This window comes from Numenius arquata, chromosome 1, assembly GCF_964106895.1.
Source record: "Numenius arquata chromosome 1, bNumArq3.hap1.1, whole genome shotgun sequence".
Lineage (NCBI taxonomy): Eukaryota > Metazoa > Chordata > Aves > Charadriiformes > Scolopacidae > Numenius > Numenius arquata.
The window spans coordinates 68,215,337-68,236,825 of record NC_133576.1 but is presented as its reverse complement, the minus strand read 5'-3'; the positions used below and the strand labels follow the sequence as shown (position 1 = coordinate 68,236,825).

Sequence of the window (21,489 nt, the reverse complement as noted above, 5' to 3'; positions counted from 1 at the left end):
AATATCCTCTGAAATACTTGGTGTAATGCAATGATCTCAGTGAAACTGTGTAACTCAAAAGTTAATGGAAATTCTTTCAGTCAAGTTCTTTTCTCCATTTTCTCTTTTGCCTGGTTGGGAGCATTGCAATGAAGTTTTTCTGGATTCTGCTAAGATGTAATCTGAAAGAACTGTCCTGTACACACAGTGTATGGAAATGAGAGAATGTGCAGGTCAGAAAAGACAGGGTATTCGCTTTTTGCTCTGTAGCTAAGGCCTCAGCACTTCAAACCAACCATTAAAAAGTCCTGTTTACTGCCAGCAGAGAAAATTGTCGATTTTGGACAGATTCTTTGGGAAATTTAGCTGCAAGGATCTAGAAAATGTCTACCTAGAACATACAGACTGTGATTTCGGTTTGTTTGTTGGTTGGTTTGTTTTCTTTTGGTCACAGTTTGGGCAGATTTTCAGCATAATAAAGGCATGTTTTCTAACAAAAAACTACCCTTCTTGCAACCTTTGTGTTCTTGAGCCAAGTCACAGGAACTTCTCTCAAGAGTTTGCAAGAATTTTTTTTTTGTAACGTTAAATAAGGTGATGTTGCTATTATAACTTCATACTCAGACATGGCTGTACTTTTTTGACTGAAATAAAAACAATAATTATGAAGTCAATCTGAGTTATTCACTTGACATTGATACTGTTTCTGGTATACGTACAGAAAATGGATTTCTATAATGGGAGTCAGATCCCATAATGTCTGGTTACATTAAGAACCTCATCTGGAATGTACTAAAACAATTTTGATGTAGAAACTCTTAATCACATAGTAGAACTACATTTCCTAATATATGTATCTAAACTGAATCTTGTTTAGCTCCCAGATTTGGGGCTTTTAGCATTATAAGTCTGGGTGTATAATTTAGACTACCCTTACGCTGAGTTGTCCATGTGGTTCCTAATACTCATTATAAACCTTCCTTGTCCATTAATATGTGTAGTACAAGTCATTTGGGTGCATATATGAAAATATTTCTGGCAGGAGTGGGCGCTTGCTTGTGATTAATAGATTTAATATTTGGTTCCCTGGTAGGAATGTAGATGATGCTTCAGGTTATTAATATACTTCTAACATAGATGTTGTCTATGGCAGCAGGTGTTACACTTTGATCATTTACTTCCATTTGCTTGCTGTTCATCTTGATCAGTTTAGGCCATTTGCCATTTGATTACATTATCTTTTGATCTACTTCAGAATTCTCACCCACGTAAATGTATTTTAATGTCAAATCAGCTTTGTGCCCTTATTTATAATTTCTTTAGTTTTTCCCTGTAAAAATATGACAGAACTATATCAAATATAAAGTTTTCCTCATCTGGCTTGAATGGCTTTTGTATGTCAGTCTTTTTTATGAGAAATAATTGATTTCTAAAATATTATGGAAACTTTCAAGGTGTGGTGTAAATGGGCCCCTTTTCTGCTACATTTCCTGATCTATTGCAATGCTTGTCAAATTGAAATGAGAGGTCTGAAGAGCTGTGGCATTCATCCCAGACTTAAGTGTTCATCACCTGTCTCTGGGAACGTAATCCATATGCTTGACTGCCTCCCAGCCCACCCAAACGTCGGGAAAATTCTGAGATTCGTTCCCATTTCAGTATTTATAATGGGCACTATTCTGAGTTTTGGAGTTCTTAAATTAACAAAAAGGACATTTGATGGAAGAGGGCATGCTTTTGAGCACCGACTTCTGCATAACCCTAAATACCTCTGTGAAACTAGAAGTCAGGGCCAGAAAATGCTTTCTTCGACAAGGTTGGAGAACTAAGATAGAATGACGTTACTTTAGTATGTTATTTTTCTTTTTTATTCAGTAATTGTGTAATGTGAAGTGTATAAACTCTTGCTCATCTACTTTTCAGCTAACTTTGCAAGTAGTAGTAGATTGCAGTCAAAGTGACTTTCTTGTTTCCTGGCTCTGTGAAACTTATTTTTCTGGTGACACAATGACACATCTTCAACAGAAAGTGTAAAATGTGCTGCCACCCAGACCATTCTTCTCCCTCAGTCTATACCCAACAATATTCTGTTCTGGAATGTGGGAGCTCAGGGTTCAGACCCCTCTGGCTCTCACTTGTAACCTCAGCTATCACCTCAGGCCCTTCCGGCTATCTCCTGAGGTGACGCACCTGTCACCTCAGCCAACAGGGATTCTGCTGAGTTTGTTCCCTAGCATATCTTTAGGCATTTAAGATATCTGAAGCACCTCAGCAAATTTGAACAGAGCTTTCCCGAGTTGTTCTCTTGAACTTAAGCTTCTTAGAGCTGTTAAAACTCTTTGGGGTACATTTGGGTACATAAATGCTTTGAGGAATGTCCACCTGTCTTTGCTGACCCTCATCTAGATAGAGATTGTCATGCTTTGGAAAAAGCCATCAGTTGTACGTTTAGTCTTTATTCTTTAAAACTCAATCATGATTGCTTTTCTTTAATTTTGGATGCATTCGCCAGTATACCACTGGCAACTGTCCAGAGTTTGTCCCCTGGAAGCTTTTTTTTTTAATTTGTAGAACTTGAATTTTTTTTTCTCACTTGCAGAGTAATTAGTGTTGGCTTATTATCAAAAAACATAAAATCAGGTAGAATAGTTCCCATGTCTGCTGTTGTGATTGCTCAGTCTCATTCACCTCTGAAGCACTCCTAAATCTGTATATTGTTATAAGAACAAGATGAAAAGAACCTAAAATGCAGGTTCAGATGAGAAAAAATATTTGGTTTAATATTTGATCACTCATTTCTCCAAGACTGGTAATGCCACTTTTATTATGGAGGTCACTAAATTCAAATGAGCAAAGTTGCAACAGGTGGCCATTTTGCAACTCTGATGAGTGTTCTTTATGGGTTTAGAGAAAGAGATAAACTGCACCAGGATTGCTCCTCAAGTTTTGTTCACTCTGATGACAGTTGACTTGTGTATGTATTTATTAACTAGGACTGATGTTTGCTTTTTAAAAAGTGCATAATTAAAAATTCAGTTGTTCAATAGCTGCTTTCGAGAAGACTCACATTCTTTAGTTCGCTTTTCATGCAATTATTGTCTCCAGAACAATTTCAACCATCTTTCTCATGGCTTTCTTTCCACATATTAAGAATGGGAAGAATCTACTTAGAACAATTTATACTTTGAGTCCTTTGTTTCCATTCTTACTGATATGCTAGGAAATTAAAAAGTAAGGATTCACACAGGGTTGCATTAGCAAAAAGCATGTCCACTTCTTTCATGTTGTTCACAATGGACTAGTTTTTGGTATTGAAATTGCTATAATAACTTTTCCCTTTCACAAGGCAATTGAAATGTATATTATAAATTGTTTCATGAAACACTTTTGAAGCAAAACTTCACAGCTGGGCATTATGAAATATGTTTTAGAGAATAACAGTGAAATAGAAAATTGCCATAGAATAAGGACTTGTTTTTTTCCTGTATTGGCATAAGTTGTTGTCAAATTGGAGCTGAGTTTTTCTCTCCTGCTACAACAGCACCAAGTTTGAAGACGCTCAAGTGAAGAAAACAATATGACTGTGTATTAGTATCAGGTAAAACCAGAAACCAATATTAGCCTTTGGATTTCCACGTCTTCTTGCTGGACTTTCAGTTGTCTGCTACTTAACAGTTCAGCAGTGGGTTAAACCATGAAAGATTTGTCCCATTCCTCTGGTGAAAGGAGCTTTAATAATCTGAGGAAGTTTAAAGTGGTTAAGAAAAGTTCAGAAAACTTGTGCCAGAAAGCTCACAAAGTTTATCTTCTTTATAGTGGAAAATATTGAAGGCTGGAGAACTTTTAACAGAATTCAGAAAAAATACTGTGAGATCCTGAGCAAAACATTTATTTTCATCTTCCTTTAACTAAAATTTGGAAAAAGAAAAACAAAATAGAAGCCAGAATAAAACCTTTATCAGTTTAAGAACAGTATTCAGAAAAGAAGAGAAATGTGCCTGAGTCAATATTATTATTTCTCTTCTGTCATTAAATAATACAAGTTAAAAAATACTGGCAAAATACTACTCTAGAGTTAATTACCAGTGACATTCACTGCTGGGCAAATGATCAACCTGAGTCCGTGTTGCATTATATATGCTTGACGTACAAGCACTATATTGACTCCATGACTTTCCCCTGTAGCATATTCCTGCATAAATGCGTCCAAACAAAAAAAACCAGCACCTCCACAGCCTCTTCTGTCTGAGAGAAACTGGTGCTTTCCCTACATTTCCCTGCATTAAATTTCCAGCTGCGTGGTGCCGATGGCAGTGCGTGCCCTGAGCCCTTGGCTGAAAGATGGGTGACTGTCCAAGCGGGGCAGCGGAATGCAGGGATGGGAGAAGGAGGACTGATGTCAAGTGGTTACCACAGCAACAGGGAGGGTACGAGCAGAGGTGGGAGTGTCACCATGGCAATGGATGGAGCGCCTTCCTCACTTAGGTTGGAGATGCAGCTGTCCTTACTTCTAATTACCGTCCCAGTGTTGGGGGATTTAGGCACAACGTGCCAGAATTGCCTGCGTTATCACCTACATATTTCCTATATATTACTATTTCATGTTTAGGTAGAAAGCGAAACTGCACTGGAGAAGGAGTATTTTTCCCACACAAGCTACATCCATTTTAATCTCTTTTGATTGATGACAGTATAACCAGTTCACAAGTAGTAGCACAATTACTTTTTATTCTTTCTAATATAGTGTAAAAATTACACTCCAATATCAGTTATTAATCCTGCAGTGTTAGAACTGATGCTGAGTTAGGGACTGAGTTTACACTGTGTTAGGGAGTGAGTTTATCTTACACATCGTTACATGACTATATTTCATTTTCGCTAATGAGCTTTGCAAGATGGATCTTACAACTTTTTGTTTAGGTTCTTTCTTTTTTTTTTTCTTCCTAATGATACAAGTTATTGAAAATTTCTAATAGGCTCCTTTTGAATTTCCTCAAACTGGTGAGTGATGGAGTTTGTGAGTATAAGAGGAATGTGCTCATATAAAACTGATAGGAACAGCCTGGACTCCTGAAATTGCTATCATTGAATGGCCCAGTGAATGGCAATCAGCCATCTGCTGTTTCATCTGGTGTCACTTTCCCCCCAGACTAGGAACAATGAAGAATTACCAATGTCAGTAGGTGATTTAATATCAGTCTCATCTCTAAAAAGAATGGACTGACGTCTAAGGGTAGCTGGAATTTGATCAAGTTTGGCTTGAGAAGTAGGGTCTTAAAGGCATACAGAGCTATTTTGAGTGTAAAACCACCTAACACAAGAAGGGTTGGTAGGAAGTATGACCTGGATGAGCGGATCCCAGGGATTACCTTGGAGCCACTCACAAACCAGATCAAAGTCAAAAACAAAAAAAAATGCCCAAGAGGTGAAGAAACTGAACCAAGGATAGGCCTCCAGATACTTACCTTTCGAAATGCCTCTGCGCTTGTGTTATGAAGCCTAGATGAAGCCTGAAGACATTTGCCTACTGTATTTTCCTCTGAAGAGGTAAGCTGTGAACTGGAGTGTCCTCAGCTTGGAAATGTGGGAAGGCTAGGCTCAGCCTGCTGAAGGAAGCCAGCATAGTCTTAGGGGCTATATATTTCAAATATAGAGTTTCATCCTCCCCTCCATGCATGCTTCCAGTAATGCAGAAGCAGGGAGGGGTCTGGTTTTGCCTGACCCAGCAGTGCAGAGGGGTGCGGGGCTGCCCTGGCTCCTCTGGAGGCCGAGAGCAAGAAAGACTTGAGCACAGTGGAGACTCTCATTGCAGAGTGTCTCTCCATGCCTATGTGGCAAAACAGTCTTGCTCTCATTTTTAGATCGGTTCAACATTTGCATTTCTCTCAAATGCAAATGAGGGATTTTACAAATGAGGTTTTTCTAGTACTTTGTGCACAGTTGTCTTTTTCATGTATCGTTTTGTTTAATAACAGTAACACCTATTCACATCCTGTGGATACAGGATATATCCTATGGATACAGGCTATAACTCCCTCGCTCACTGTTGCTTCATTTATTTACTTGATTTCTGTCATCCAGCACTTTAAACTTTCCTTTTGGATCCTATTTGTGTTCTAGTGAATTTAGACTTTGTGACCTGGGTATGTCTATTCTGCTAAATCACAGGTGTCCAGGGACCAATACTTGTCCCCAAGACTGAGTGGCACCAACTGGTGTATGTCTACATTTCTTAATTTTAGCTGCCTGTGTGGCAGATTTACCTTGAAAGGAACAGGGTAAGGAAATCAGCTGCCAGGGAAGCAATGTGGATGACTGGGTGTGCAGTACTTGAGCTATGTTTATAGTCTTCCTTTATTTAGCTGTGGGGAGTTAGTGCTTCTTTTGAGGAAAAGCACAACAAATGCATGACTGTATGTTTTTATTTATTTTGAGCCTTGAAAATGTTCACTGGTGGGTGGCAGGATGGTTTCAAGTCGGAGAGGGTTTGAAAGAATGGAGTTTAAATCGCTGGTGAGGTGTGGCTTTCCTGCATAGCCCTGGAGAAGACATCAATGCCCTCAGTATCTCAGCTTCTGAGAAAGAAAAACAAGGTTATAGCTTTTTAATTTTCCTAACCAGAGTGTTATAAAGATAAAGGAGCAACTTGGACACTGCATTAGAGTGATACGTGGGTTCTTAAGATACAAACTCAGCCTCAGGAGATACCCTAAAAATGACACTGGGTGGGGGGAACAGTAGGAACAGGACTTTTGCCCACCTTATTTTGCCACCTACTTCCTTACAATGTGCTCCTTACCATCTTTCCTCTCACTCATGATTCTGTGTAAGACCCTCACTGTACTTCTTCCTTCAGCCTGAGGTGGGTGTCTGTTTTTTCATGACTGCAATGTCTCCCATTCCTTTGCAGCTGTTCCTGAGCTAAGAGTGACAGTACACATAAAAACATCATGGTAACCTCTGCTTTTCTAGCTTGCCAATGGCATAAAGGTTGCTTCAAAATGTTCTTCCACTTCTTTGGCCAAAAGGCCCTCTCTCCATTATTAAAACAAACTCTTTAATTGAGAGAATATGTGCATGAAGTATTATTGTGTGCTGTCTCTGAGAGTGCATTTATTTTTGTGAACAGAGAAGTTTAGCTTCTGTTTTGAATAAGTTAATGCCTCAAGAACTGTTTATGAAGTTGATGCATCTTTTGTTTTAAAATGTGAATACTATTGAGTATCTTTATAATTTGCTTTATATTTCTTTCAGATATCAAGTATTCTTAGGAGACCTTAACAGTGTACTTTATTATATTAAGTACAACGATTAACATATGTTCGCAGACTTTTTATTTTCTCTTTCTTTGTTTCTTCTGTTCAGTGATTATTCATTTTTATTACTTTACTATTCCCACAGGAGTTAAGCTTGTCCTTGTGTGTTTGTTTTACTAAATTCACAAGTTAACAACCTTGGTTTCTTACCACATCAATTTGTGCATTTGAAATATCTTTCTTTCGCTCTTTCTCTCTCTCTCCATCTCAAATAAAACCCAGTCTGACTGCTGTCTTAGTAAAACCTTAAATTACAGGTCAGAGTGGGCACTGCACTTTCGCTGTCAATCCCAACAAAATTGTTTTTTCCAGCAGCAATCTGCTTAAGAGTGACTATTCTGATTAGCATTTCGAGTTACATTGCCCACCAGACAGCAGTGACCAAAAGTCTGCCCACTGCAATGTATCGCCCTCCTCTACTTCCCCTCTGACTTCCTGCGTGCTTTCGACATCCCTTTTTCTAAGGTGGCTCAGTTTAAGAGCATACCTTTATGTCCCATCAAAGACATAGCTTCTCATCAGGCCCTGTCTGCAAGAGGACATGAACCCTAGCCCTCTTGGCACACCAAGAGAAGAGGCTGTGGAAGTGCAGTTGTGGCACAATCATAGCAATCCGGTTGTATTTGGGAATGCTTTAAGAGAAACAGAAGTCAACAGAAGAGTCCCAAAAGAAATGGGAAGCAGTGATATTCAGCAACAATGAACAGTCATCCTCCAAAAGGGATGGGAGGAGAATAGATCTACAGCAGCTTTTCTAAAATGAGCTGCACACTTTCTAATTTCATGCTGTGTTTCTGATTGTGGAATGGTTGATTGAACCAGAAGAGGCAATCCATCAGAGCAGGGCAAGGAGGAGGCATGAAGGGAACTCTGGGGATGGGCCAAGAAAAACATCTCCAGCCCTTCCTTTCACTGAGCTTAGAAGTTATTTGGAATACAGCAGGACTGGAGCTAGCCTCCAAGGAGCCAAAATAGGTGCAGTGAGGCAGATAAATATTTTCTCAGGGAAAGTAAATGCTACGTGATAATTGCATGTTTTGTTTTTAGTGTGAAGTTAGCTGTCTTTCACTCTTTATAATAGTCAGATATCAGTGAAATAATCTCCTAAAGCAGTCAGAGGGCAATGCTATAGTGAAGAAGGCAAACTTCCATTTTCATCCTCCTACTCTGAGACTCCTGCTGAGGCAGTGATGAGAAGAGTTTGGTTTTTTTTGACTCAAAGTGTTCAGCTATGAAGACAATTGTGACTGCTTGCTGAAGTGTTTTGTCAGTGTTATTTAACCAGAATAGCCATTATACCGTGGTGACAATCTCAATGTTGATTTTGCTGCTTTCATTTTATTTTCTCCATGTAACCATCATGCTTGTAACTTTGTGAAAGTATCAAAGCAAATTCTCACAAAAGAGCAAGTTATTCAAAGTATTTCTAGGCATAAAACCATTTGGAAAGTTTTCAAAGACATATATATTACCACTGCTGTAAACCTAATCATTCTGTGTTTTGGATTTTATATTTATTTTGAGGGTCTTTTGAAGTTACAGCCTTAATGCTGCTGGAAGAGATGAACTCAGGTTAAGAAAAGAAAAAAGGTCAAAAGTAGGGAAGTGTTTCCTGAGCTCTTCCATCTCTCAGAGATTATTAGGAATAAAGGTAGGAGCTGGAGGTGCAAGAGCACGGACAGCGGAAACAAAGGAGGCTGGTAGAAAATGGGAAGATGAGCCATGATATGCTATACCTATGCCCCCAAAACCTGGTGTTGTACGTAGTGTGCAGTAAATGTCCCCCATTTGGCTCCTGAACAGCCTCTGAAATGAAGCTCCTCGCAGGCAGAGATACTTCAGTGAAAGTTACAGGCATCTCTAATGGTGCTACTCCACTCATCCCAAGCCGTGCTGAAAGCACAATTCTGTGAGAATTATTGTCCTCACAGAGGGCTTGTGTTACCGCAAGGGTTTTGAATGTACGCTGCATATGAAATACGCTGTTTATTTTACCAGCTTTTCTTCAGCAACCTTCATTTCTTTCTTTCCACGTTATTTCCACAAAATGAGTGTGTAGGATTCAAAATGGCTTCACTGGACAACAATAGACCATTCCACTGATTTCAGTTCCTTCCCGCAGGATATCTGAGAGATTTTTACCAATTTTTGAAACTAGAATGCAACTTGCATACATGGTGCAAAAACAAGCAGTATCTGTCAAGGAGTAATGCTAAGGTAACATTTTACACCTTCCAGTGCTCTTCTGGCATCACCATATTTCCTACACACCATGCAATCTGGGGAACAAACAGGACACATCATGCAGCAATTGCTGTGGGAGTAGCTATTTCTATCAAGATCAAAACTAGCCATGAGCACAGCCTGTACCTCTTCAAATGATCAAAAGCCTGTTCAGAAGATGTTCCACCTAGACAAAGGGCAGTCCTCTCCTCCTTCTAGCCCACTTATCCAAGGTTACATATGATGACTCAGGGAAGCTAAAGGTGGGCTCTGCTCCCTAGAATTACGCTTCATCTTTTGATATCAGGTGTGTGAATGTTCCAGTTCAGGAAGGGGGAGCCACTCATCCCCTATTTCAGGGAGCATTTCTTCTTTCACTAAAGGGGTGGCTGAATCAATCAGGATGGCCCTTTGAAGGGTAATCTTGGGCAATTCAATTGTTGATTAAACTTTCCTTTCAGCAGTGAGCTGGGCCAGAAAAAATATTCTTTTATTGAAAATGAACTTCAAACTCTGAAAGGATTACCTTTGCTTAATGTTCTTCATTAAGTGCATCAAATTGAAAACTAAATAAACAGATATCATGGGTGTTGCTTTAATGTTTGGGACATTTCCTATTAAAACAGAGTACCTCAAAGTCTTCTCTTTGTACTTTTAATCGAAGCATGGCAAGGGCATAGAGAGAGAACATTTCTGGGCGTGTTCACCTGTGGTCTATAGCCGAGTGCAGAAAGAAGGAGACTGCCACCCTTCAGAGGTTTTACTCCCATTTCTCTGCTGTTTCCCTGAACAACACTGTCCCATGTCTCAATCTTAAACTGTAATGCTTAACAATTCTGTGAGACTCTGCATGTAAAGGGTTCTAACATTATTATTTTTTTTAAACATAATTCATAATGCATGGTTTGGACTGAAATATAGATGGGCAGTTTATTTATTTACTTATTTCCAGAACAGTTTAAGAATTAAAAATTGGATTGCACACTTTGGTGAAGTCGAGTCTTTTGGTAACTGAAGGAGATTTTAAACCTTACAGAGTTTATTAGACTAGTTTCAAGCTTATGGGAGCAGTTTTTGTGGTGTGTTGACATGATATACAAGGGGTGTGGAGAGCACAGAATGATCATAGTCTAAACCTGACTCTATTTACGTATTTTCATCTGATCAAGTACTAGCCTCAAAGAAATTTAATCAAAGACAGTCTCACTTCAGCAACAATCAAGTTATAGGCCCTACAATTAAAAAAAAAACCAACAAAACAAAACCTTTTGGAAGAGTTAGAGAAATGATTATTAATTGATCAGAAAAGATAGGAATAGTTGCCCAAAGGCTTCCTGCAGTATAGGAAAATGGAGTCTTGAGGTGATGGTGTATTGTCTGGTAGGCAATAGTAAGAACCTGGAAAGTATCATGCAAGAAATTCTTGCTTTTTTTCCAAGGACAAGAGTCTTGATGTTGTGGTTGTTGTTACTGTTGTGAGGAATTGTGAAAATTCAGTAAATGAGAAGGCTGCAGCAGAAGCAACAAAGGCATACCATACTATTATCCATAGTCATTCAAATAGATCACCCAACTGTGACAGCCAATTGAATTGTATTTTCCAGGATTAACCCACAGCTAAAATGATACATCATGGTAGCAGAAAAGCTTCATGTATTGCCAACAACATGTTAGCTCCTCTTTTGACTGAGAAAACAATGAAAGACTTGGTTGAAAAGCATATATTTTTCTCTGTGACTACAGATGCCTCAAACCATGGCACTTTCAAGGTGTTCCCCATCATTAATCATTCCTACACAGCTGAAGGGCAAATAATTCACTGCTGGCTTGATTATTTTCAATGAAACTACGTTAGGAATATTTGAAAATGTAAAAAAATATGCTAAAATCAAGTAGTTAGAACCCTGACTATGTACAGTTATTTGCAGCTAATACTGTTGTTAACTCTGCATTTTGTCCCCCTGTCCAGAAATCAATAGAAAGTAAGAAAGAAAAATCATCTCTAGCCTGTTGCTCTGTACATAATCACAAAACAGAAAAATAACATCTAATTAAAGAAAAGAAAACAAAGACATTTCACTCAGAGGTACACATTAGTTGCCAGGAACTAGGCTTTATATTTTTATATGGTCAAACAAAATACAAATAAATGATTTAATTTTACTGAAAACCATTAGTCTTTCCAGAAACAGTAAAAACTACTGACAATATAATTATTTTTTTTTTAAAAGGCCCGATGTTATGCAGTTAGAGATTCAGCTGAGTATTTGTGTATGTCAGGAGTCTTCAACTGGGAAACATTCTTGCTCTTGCTCACATTCTCACTCACATTCTTGCTCTTTCAATTTCTTAAAATTGTTTATTAAAAAAGCATTTTACTTATGTAATCAGATTTGAACAGATTGTGGAATCCTCAAACAGATTCTATTTCAATTAAGTTTTTAAGTGTGGGGAATTTAGGTTATACATGTAACATGCTTTATGAATTTACTTTTAAAGACAAACATGATGAAATCTTTTAAAATTGAAAACAAATTATTCTTTTGTCAATCCCTTCAAGTTTATAATGGAATTTTACATCGGAGAAATTTTATATTCTTTCAGAAATATGTGATACACAGAAGGAAATAAAATTTTCCTAGAATTTTCCTTCATGTTACCACGTAAACCTATTTTTCCCCATACAGTTGCCCCTTCTTCTCAGGCAGAATGTGTTTTCGGAAGCATGGCTGCTCTGTAGTGTACCTTCAGTTATTTTAGCCAGGCACAGTGTGAATATGTGGTATAACAAGGAAAAATCTTGAGCCTGTTCTGGTAGCAGGGCTACCTGTTAGACAGGAAAACTTAGTAAGAGAACACTTTACTGTACATAACCTTAGCATCATTTCATGGGGAACATAGTTTCACCTTTCTGCCACTGGGGAGAGACCATGTTGAATATTTTGCTGGTTTTTATTTCTTCCTGTGTTCATTATAGTAATCAATGGTTGCTGCCAAAAATTAAACAGGGAAAGGAAGAATCAGAAGGATATTAGCAACATTGCTGGTGCAGTCATAGAACAGAACATAAAGGACAGTATTAGAGAGTTGTAGATGTTTCATCTGAGGCATCATTTTGTTGAAACCTGATGTCCTGCTTGAACTCTCTAAGTGCAGCCATTACATTTCATAAAGGTCTTTGAACATAGGCATTAATCTAAATGGCAGGGAGTGAAGGAAAAACATTCCTTTCTTATACTACTATATTATATTGACCTGTATACGAGACCAACATAGAAAGCTTTTTTCTGGCAGTTTCTTGTTGGATGATCTCTGTGCCAGCTTTGTGCAAAGCAGTATATGGAAGTTGTTGATTTCACTGGGAACTGAGTGTCTGTTGTCAGTGAAGATAGTTTTCCTGAAGTGTGCACAGACTTAGCTCTATTAGAAGTCAAAAACTAAGTACCAGTTTCAAAAGTGACCACTGTTCCTCCCTAGTAGAGTGAATACATGCATATCATACCCCATTATCTGCTTGGTTGAAGACTGAAGCAATTACAAAGATTAATGTAAAGGCTGTATTAATTCAACATTCACTTCTAAAAAGGATTAATGTAAAGAATAAAAAGGATGAAATTGCAATTCCAATATTAAATGGAAATGTTCATTTATTTTTACTGGTTTTGTTTTGTAGTTTGTACTTTCTGTCTGAACATTGTAAATACTTTAAATGAAAAAATAGGGGTAAAGCGTTGAAAAAGTGAATGCAAATAATTTTGAACAACTTTGATTGACTTTTAAAAATGTTGCTTTGCTTTTGTGGCCTAAGTTTACAAAGAAAAATATGCATTTTTTTAAGAACGAAATAACTGAGAAGATCTGTGAACCACTTAGTTTGAGTTGAAATGTTTTTATTAAGGTGAATGGAGTTACAGTGGCCCATTGCAGAAATATTTTGAATGATGATCATTGCTGGCAAGTTGTAGGTGCAGTAATAAGTAAAGAAGATGCAAAATGGGAGTTGGACAATGGTGTTAGCATGGCCCTGCTTCTAGGCTAACGTAATCTGTTTCTCAGCCAGAGTAGTTTTCCAGGATGGAAGCCACAATGATATATCTATGTTGCTTCTGGTGCCTACTTTGCTCAGACCTAGCTTCAGTAACTTCTCAGGACACTGTAATACGAACCTTACGGGCTTTCTTTCCTTTGGTGGGGTAGAAATCCTAATTATCCTAAATCCTAAAATCCTAAATATAATTAAATGTGTATGATCTACTAGAAGTGAATTATGGCTGGTCCTAAATTTAGTCAAAATAAAGCATTCATATAAAATAACCTCAAATATGACTATCATGCAAAAATTTGTCCTGTAAAAAGACAGCACTGTCATTAGCCAGCTGCATACAAATGGTCTTTGATTCTATAAATACCATTTCTCACATGTGAGCTAAAAAAAGCAAATCTACTCGCTCAGCATTTGGAGAAAGCCATAGACATGTCTGGCATATTCTTCTCTATAGAAGCTGAGTGTGCCAAATTCTTGTCACTGGACTTTCAAGGACTAAAGTGATACAGAGTTGAGTGTAAAGAAACAAGATCAGCACTCTACCATCTTAAACCTGGTGCGTGAAGGTGAATATTTAGAGCTAGGTAGCAATAAGAGTATGCTGTGTGCATTACATTGCATCCTTTAAATGTGTGGTGATGTGCAACTTTGTGCTCATCAAGATGAAAGAAAAGTCTCTTCAGATTCAAAACTGTCAGCTTCTCTGAGAAAATAAAGCTAATAATAAAATGAAAAATGATAATGAGTTAGGCTATGAAGAAAAATGGTCCTTAATGCCTTTGGTGGCTAGGCTTTAATTCCTAAGGTGATCTATTACCTGGTATTTGGATACACACTAGCACCACTTATGCACCTATTGATCATTTGCCATCTAGAGATGAGAGGCCCAGAGTGTGTTTTGGACTAGGTTTACAGTGCCAGTGAATTAAGTTTCCCGGTGTTATAATATCAGCTTTGGAAGGATGACCTGCCAGAAAGGTAATAGCGCAGGAGAACCAGATGGCTCTTAGCAAAAACACTGCCTTCAGTTCAGAATACAAGCTCTTCTAACTATCTATAAATAAAAAAAAAAAAATATAGCATACTGTTTGTATTATAGCATTTCTTTTTACACCTTCCCTTTGAAAATTCAGGAATAGAGAAACAAAAATGCAGTAAAAGCAAGTTTGGAGTGATCAAAGGCAAAGACATACCAGATTTTCCACACAACCATAATTCTCCTTTGTTCAGATATACCGAGAGTGCATCTACCAGGGGACTGAAGGAGATGGTTTCCTCTGGGTTATCCCCAGCTCCTGTATTAGCCTGCATTGTAGAGCATACGCTTTGTTTCACATCAGCAAACACCATCCCTGTCATGGATGTGGCCATCCCAGCGAATCTGAGAGGATCTTTCACTACACAATCAGATGGCCATTTCCACAGGGTTCACAGGTAGACCAGTCTGGAAAGAGGGAGAGGAACATAAGCAAATGCAAACATGACCTCTACCAGCCTCTGGTGTCTGGAATTCACAATTCAAATACTGTGTTTTGCACGGTTTCTTCCATGGGGTATTAAATGCATAAGTCAGTGTGTTTGTATGTTCACCTGTATCATTTCGTCTGTTTGCCCATGTTTCTGCTGTTATACCTACTATGACTGCTTACCTACAGAAACACAGCAGTAAACATGGAGTGAAAGAAAGGATAAGATTTATGTAAATTATGATATTAGCCTATTCTGGGCAGTAAGCTAGTGACCACTCAGCTCTCAGCATGTCGGGTACATGAGGTGTCTGTAAAGAAGCATGAGCATGTTTTTTCAGTTCTGCTGTAGTGTGACCTGAAAACGAGTGGCTGAACAATTGATAACCACCAGAGCAATCAATTTATTGAATTTACACCCCTCCCCGCCCTCAAAAGGCATTGCCATAATCAGGGGAGTTTACCATTCTCCACCTTATGTGCGTTGCTCCTGTTCATCTTTCACACTTTTTTATCAGTCTGCCCTGAGACAAAGAAGTCTCTGCAAATTGTATCTTGTAGCTGTGACTGTTCAGAAGCAGTGGAAAAGAATGTGCTAATGCAGAAATTGTTATGGCATAGAACCAAGACAAGTGAGTTGTTTGGTCTGCTTTCTAAAGTAGCTAGAGGAAAAGAAAAAGGAAAAAAGAAAAAAGAAAAAAAAAGGAAACATTATTCATTGACCTTACCACAAAAAAGACATTGAGGTGCTGGAGCAGGTCCAGAGAAGGGCAACGAAACTGGTGAGGGGTCTGGAGAATAAGTCTTATGAGGAGAGCCTAGGGGAGCTGGGGTTGTTCAGCCTAGAGAAAAGGAGGCTGAGGGGAGACCTTATTGCTCTCTACAACTACCTGGAAAGAGGATGTAGAGAGGCGGGGGTCGGTCTCTTTTCCCAAGTCACAGGCAATAGGACAAGAGGAAATGGCCTCAAGCTGTGCCAGGGGAGGTTCAGATGCGATATTAGGAAAAATTTTTACACTGAAAGGGTTATTAAGCATTGGAATGGGCTGCCTGGGGAAGTGGTTGAGGCACCATCCCTGGAGGTATTTAAAAGACGGGTTGACATAGTGCTTAGTGACATGGTTTAGTGATGTTTTTTTATCAGAGTTAGGTTGATGGTTGGACTAGATGATCTTGAAGGTCTCTTCCAACCTAGACAATTCTATGATTCTATGACCTGAATGTATCCTGCCACTCTACACCCGGATAGACCTTATCAAAGACCAAATAGTAGTGGGAATTGTGGAACTGATTTCAATTTACGTATCATGCTTTCATTGCAGGAATATCAAATTGATATATTTTTTGCCCAGACGTGGACAGATAGCCGTCTTCGCTTCAACAGCACCATGAAGATACTGACTCTGAACAGTAACATGGTTGGCTTGATCTGGATCCCGGACACGATATTTCGTAACTCGAAGACGGCAGAGGCTCACTGGATCACCACCCCCAACCAGCTCCTCCGCATATGGAACGATGGCAAGATCTTGTACACCCTCAGGTAAGCACTCGGCCTGCAGGCCTGAAAGCTTCTCCTACCTCTGGCATAGTAGCAGTAATTTTCAGTGGTATCTTTGTTCTTCTCTGCTGTTTTCTTCCTGATGCTTACCTGACCGTGCTTGACAAATACTGAAATATTCAGGCATAAGTACTGCAGAGTTCAAAAAACAAAGTCTTCTCTTTCTGAAAAAGAAGTCCTGAGAACTGGAAATAGGTCTGTCTAAACTGTAGACGTTGGGCTTTTTAGAGCTTGTAATAAAATCAGGAGCATGTAGTCCCACAAAACCTGTCAGAAAACTTTCTGTTCAGATTTAGGTGCAGGGCTGGATAAAATATTCCTAGATTCATGCTAATGCCAATACTTGATTCTTCAAATAATTCACGCTGAAAGATAATCTGTCACATCTCATCACAAGGGTGAATTGCTGGAGGAAAGGCTTTTAGAGTTTTTCTAATCTTTGTGATACCATCAACCGTATGATATTAGAAATACCGTATATATTTGCATAAAAAAAGCCTGTAGAAATCAAAATATGTGTTTACTTTTGGGAGAGGTGAATTGCTCAGAAGGGAGTTTTGCCATAAGACATATTCCACATGGCAAACGTTTTCAGAAACATCCCTTTCACACTACATTTTCCTCAGTGATTGTGTTCAGAGTATTCTGATCATACTTGCAGTTTCAGCTGGGCTCCAATAGCAAGTCTTTGGCAAACAATAAGAAAGGAATTAAACAGCTGGAAATGCTACTGACATTTTTAGTGCCCTTCCTTTCTTTGGCTTGCTCCACTGTGACAGAGCTCTTGCTTTTTTCAGTAGCCTTTAGCTAAAGACTTTAGTGATTAGGATGTCAACTCTGACACCCTCTTGGTTGGGTTGTTGGGGTTGTTTTTCATGGTTTTTTTTCTATTAAGTTATGTTTCAGTATTTCAGGGCAATTTAAATATCTACCTAATAGTAGTTAGACTTCACTAAAGAAACTATTTTTTGAATGAACTACAAAATTTGTCTAAAACGGCTAAAAAAGTGGTAATACTTGACCCAGTGTATTGTTTGAATGAGCATTTTTAGTTTGTGAAAGATGTTTTGAGTCCTTTTCTCCCACTCAGGTCAGCTTCCTTTTTACATAGGAGGACATGTTAAAATGATCAGTGTTCACTGATAACACTGTGCAATCCAAAAACAATTTATCTGACTTAAGTGAGCACACAGAATTGGTATGGCAGGGAAACAGTAACATCTGTATGTCCTATACTATCAGGTGTTGATGAGTGTTCTGTGTTCAGGAGAAGGTGTACAGGTTCAGTCACGCTCCATGCCTTTCCATCCTCCTCCGTGCCTGCTTTTGGGTAGGAATGCACTCCTGCTGTAACACTACAAATCCTCTTCTAGAGTCAGTGCAAAAACACTGATTAGTTCCTCACAGGTGACCTTCTTCAAGACAGAGGTTTTTCTCTGTGCCATTCTAAGTTTGAAACAAATCTTTCCCAATCCATTTTGTTAGCTTTTTAATTAGCTAAAAGAAAAAAAAAAAAAGCCAACAAAAAAAGCCAACACAAAAACCTTACGCCCCACACTTGCTGTATAAATTCAGGCATGCAATTAATGTAGTATCTGTTTCCTTTAAAAGACTGGATAAGAAACTAGCTTTTACTACAATCTACCTGGATAAACAGATTTACTTTGTAAGCTATCAGACTGAGGATTATCCATTTTTAATAGGCAGTTTAAAATCATCTCCATTCATAGTGTCCTTTGTGTTAGGGTTATCATGTAAAACAAGCTTTCAAGGGGGGGGGGAACACATTTCTGCTGATGTTTGTTACAGCTGCACAAGTGAGAATGGCATACAGAGATTTATTGGTTTTGAAAGATAGTCCAAAATGATTGAAAGAATTTTAAGTTCACGCTATAAGTTAATGCAGAGTATGTTCCCTATAAGATTCTTGTGGAACTACATACCACCACATCAGCCATATTTCGTGTTATTTTTGTAAAAAATAGTTTTTTCCATCCCATGTCCTTCAATGATGAACTGTCTAGAGAAAAGCATATGCACAGATTTCTTGGGATCAAGAAACACTTAATGATGTGCCTGAAACTATTTGTGGTTTAGACAATTATTACTGTTTTGGATCAGGCCTAAACAACCAGTGGACAATCTGCAAATATAGTCCTTTCATTTCAGGCCTTACTTAACAGATATCAAAGCGCTTTTGCATGATACCTAAGGTTACCCTGCCTCCTCCTCTGACTGTTGATTGTACTGCTGTATAGTAACAGACACTTGGTTTCTCCGCAGGCTTACCATCAATGCTGAGTGCCAGCTACAGCTGCACAATTTCCCAATGGATGAACACTCGTGTCCTCTGATATTCTCTAGCTGTAAGTACTGCTTTGAGGTCTTATTGTTATATATGACCAGTATGGAGAGGCAAAACTTTAATTCTGATTTCTGTCAGGTTGTTCAACCATTCCACAACAGGTATAGGAAGTTTAGGTTTGCTTAAATATTCAGGGGATTTTTGTTTTCCTGTCTAGCACTCCTGGTCGATGGACTTATGCCATGAAGTTTTCTGTAGATTCACTCTGTTGTTTTTTTTTACCAGGACCCACCTTTTTAGTTGATACTATAGTCACACTTTCAGCAGGAGCAGATATTCATGCCAGTCTGTGCTATGCTAATCTATAAAATTGTGTCATGCAAATGAGAATAGAAATTGCAGTTTTCTTGTGGAGGTGCACAGCTTGGGGACAAGCCCAGCAATCTCTGAACATCTGAGTTTATAGCAAGTAGCATGGTAATGCATCTCTGTTCCATAATAAAAGTAAATGGTCTAATTACTGTAAATCTAATTTTCCTTTTATTGCTCAGCTTTTCCAGTAGTCCCAATGTCATATTTATGTAGTGTTATTGGTATATTTGTGGAAAACAAATGTCAGGTGAGTTAACCTTGAGGTCCAATATTACTGTGAGGAAAAGTTATCTTCATGTTGATTCATCTGAAAAAGCTTAAGAACTGTCTGCTGATGGCTACACCTGCAGTTTTGTTATCCAAAGTCACACATTGAAAATGTTTTACAAATATGTTTAAAAGGGTCTCTGCTCGAGAGTTTTCTTTTGATAAACTCCAAGACTCAGGATCTGTGTTCTCAAAAGTGAATGGGAAATGTATTGTTTTATCTTTCTATTTAGAAAAAAGCATGTTCTCCATCGTCTCTTAAAAAGTGATAGAAGAATAACACTATTTAATGTATTCATAAGACATATGCTATTGTAATAGTGGGGTATTGATTTCTGTTTATGAATAGTATACAAACAGTGATCTTCAATCAGAAATCGGATTTGAATTTCAGCTGATCCAGGGTGTATTCTTCTTTGTCCCCAAGAAAACATTTTAAAAGTATCTACCAGTGTAAAGATCTCCCTTTCTCCCAAAACATTATCACTACGATGCCATTTCTTATGATCTATGTATATAAGTGAGCCTGGGCAAAAATACACAGTAGTGTGCTTAATTCAGATGTGTGGAATATATGCATAGTCAACTGACCAAGAGGCAGATAGCTCCTGAATGAGCTTTCTTGCTAATGAAAACTTGTCACTGAACTATACATACCTCAGCTATTTTTAGAAGCTACTCTTACCTTCTGGCAATCTGCTGCTGATTTGTTGCACTATGGGAAAAGGAGTGTGTGATCTTAAAAATTAAATCCCAGTCCAGAGATACTAATTAAACCTACCACATAAGTTTGATAGGTCCTGCGTTAGCAAAATCCAAAGAAGGTGAGCTCTAATAGATGGGGAAGTCGCTTCCTTGCATCTTGCATCGGAAACCTTGCATCCCCTAATAGCTAGACAGTTGCTGAGTGCAAGTAAATTGTGCTCTGTGTTTTTTATTTAAAGAGAAAGGGTATCAGTGTGAACTTCAGAAGACTCTGCTTCATGGAGAGTTTCAAAAACATCTCGATTTGCAGAGGTTCCTCCTAATTTAGATCTGTTAGCCTGGAGCCCTTCTGCCCTTGAAAACATACATGTATTACCATCATACATGTACTACCATCTATGGAGATGGAGATTACATAGGATCAAGCAGAAGCTGACAGTGTCACAGTTTCTATGTGCATTCTTTATAGTTTCTTGCCAGATGGAAAAACTCATGGAGGAATATTAAACTAATGTTTTATAGTTTTGTCAACCTATTTGGTCATGTTGATAACAAGGGTTTATTTCTTTAGGTTCACACTGAATTGTGTTCTTTGAACAATTTTAGCACTGCTATTATCATAATAGTAGGACATCTCCTGTGTGATTTTCTTGTTTCATAACTCAGTTGTATTTTCAGTGTTGCATACATTCATAGCAGTCTCAAGATACATGACATTCAGTGGGACTTATGAAGTGAATGACTGAGTGAATGCCTGAATGATTTATTACTGTCTGCTATGACAAGTTTCTGGGGGACAAGCTGATTATGAATTCCAAGGTGTATATCTTTGAATAAAATACAAATGGTTGTAGAATTCACAGCACAGCTCCGCTTCACTCTGCATCCCTTTCATTTGCTGCCTGGCACACAAACAAACTCTTGCAGTTTCCTCTGTGGGCAACCACAAAAAAGCACAAGTTTTGGAGAATACTCCCTACATCTTTACACACACTTGAGCAAGGTTAATATTTGAAATTCCTTACTTTCTATATAAATTTCCCTTGATATTTTTAGAAATGTGAAACTAATCTCAAATAATTTCTAGAGTAGTTTCCTTTAGTGCCAACTAATTCACACCCTAACTCTGTCATTGCTCTGAGGACAGCTGATATTCCTTAGGCGGGAATACTGAGCTCTACTTGGTCAGGTTACCAGGACGAATAAGGAGAAAACAGTGGCTTATATACAAGAGACAATCTCAGCGTGCT

General features: G+C 38.3%; 1 protein-coding gene across 1 annotated transcript in view; it reads left to right on the top strand.

Moving 5' to 3' along the window:
• Positions 1-21,489, top strand: part of GABRG3 (gamma-aminobutyric acid type A receptor subunit gamma3) — a 327,567-nt gene that overhangs the window by 156,493 nt on the left and 149,585 nt on the right. The window contains exons 4-5 of the mRNA XM_074160502.1: positions 16,352-16,572; positions 18,874-18,956. Of these exons, the coding sequence (XP_074016603.1) occupies positions 16,352-16,572; positions 18,874-18,956 (304 nt within the window). The remainder of the gene's footprint in view (positions 1-16,351; positions 16,573-18,873; positions 18,957-21,489) is intronic.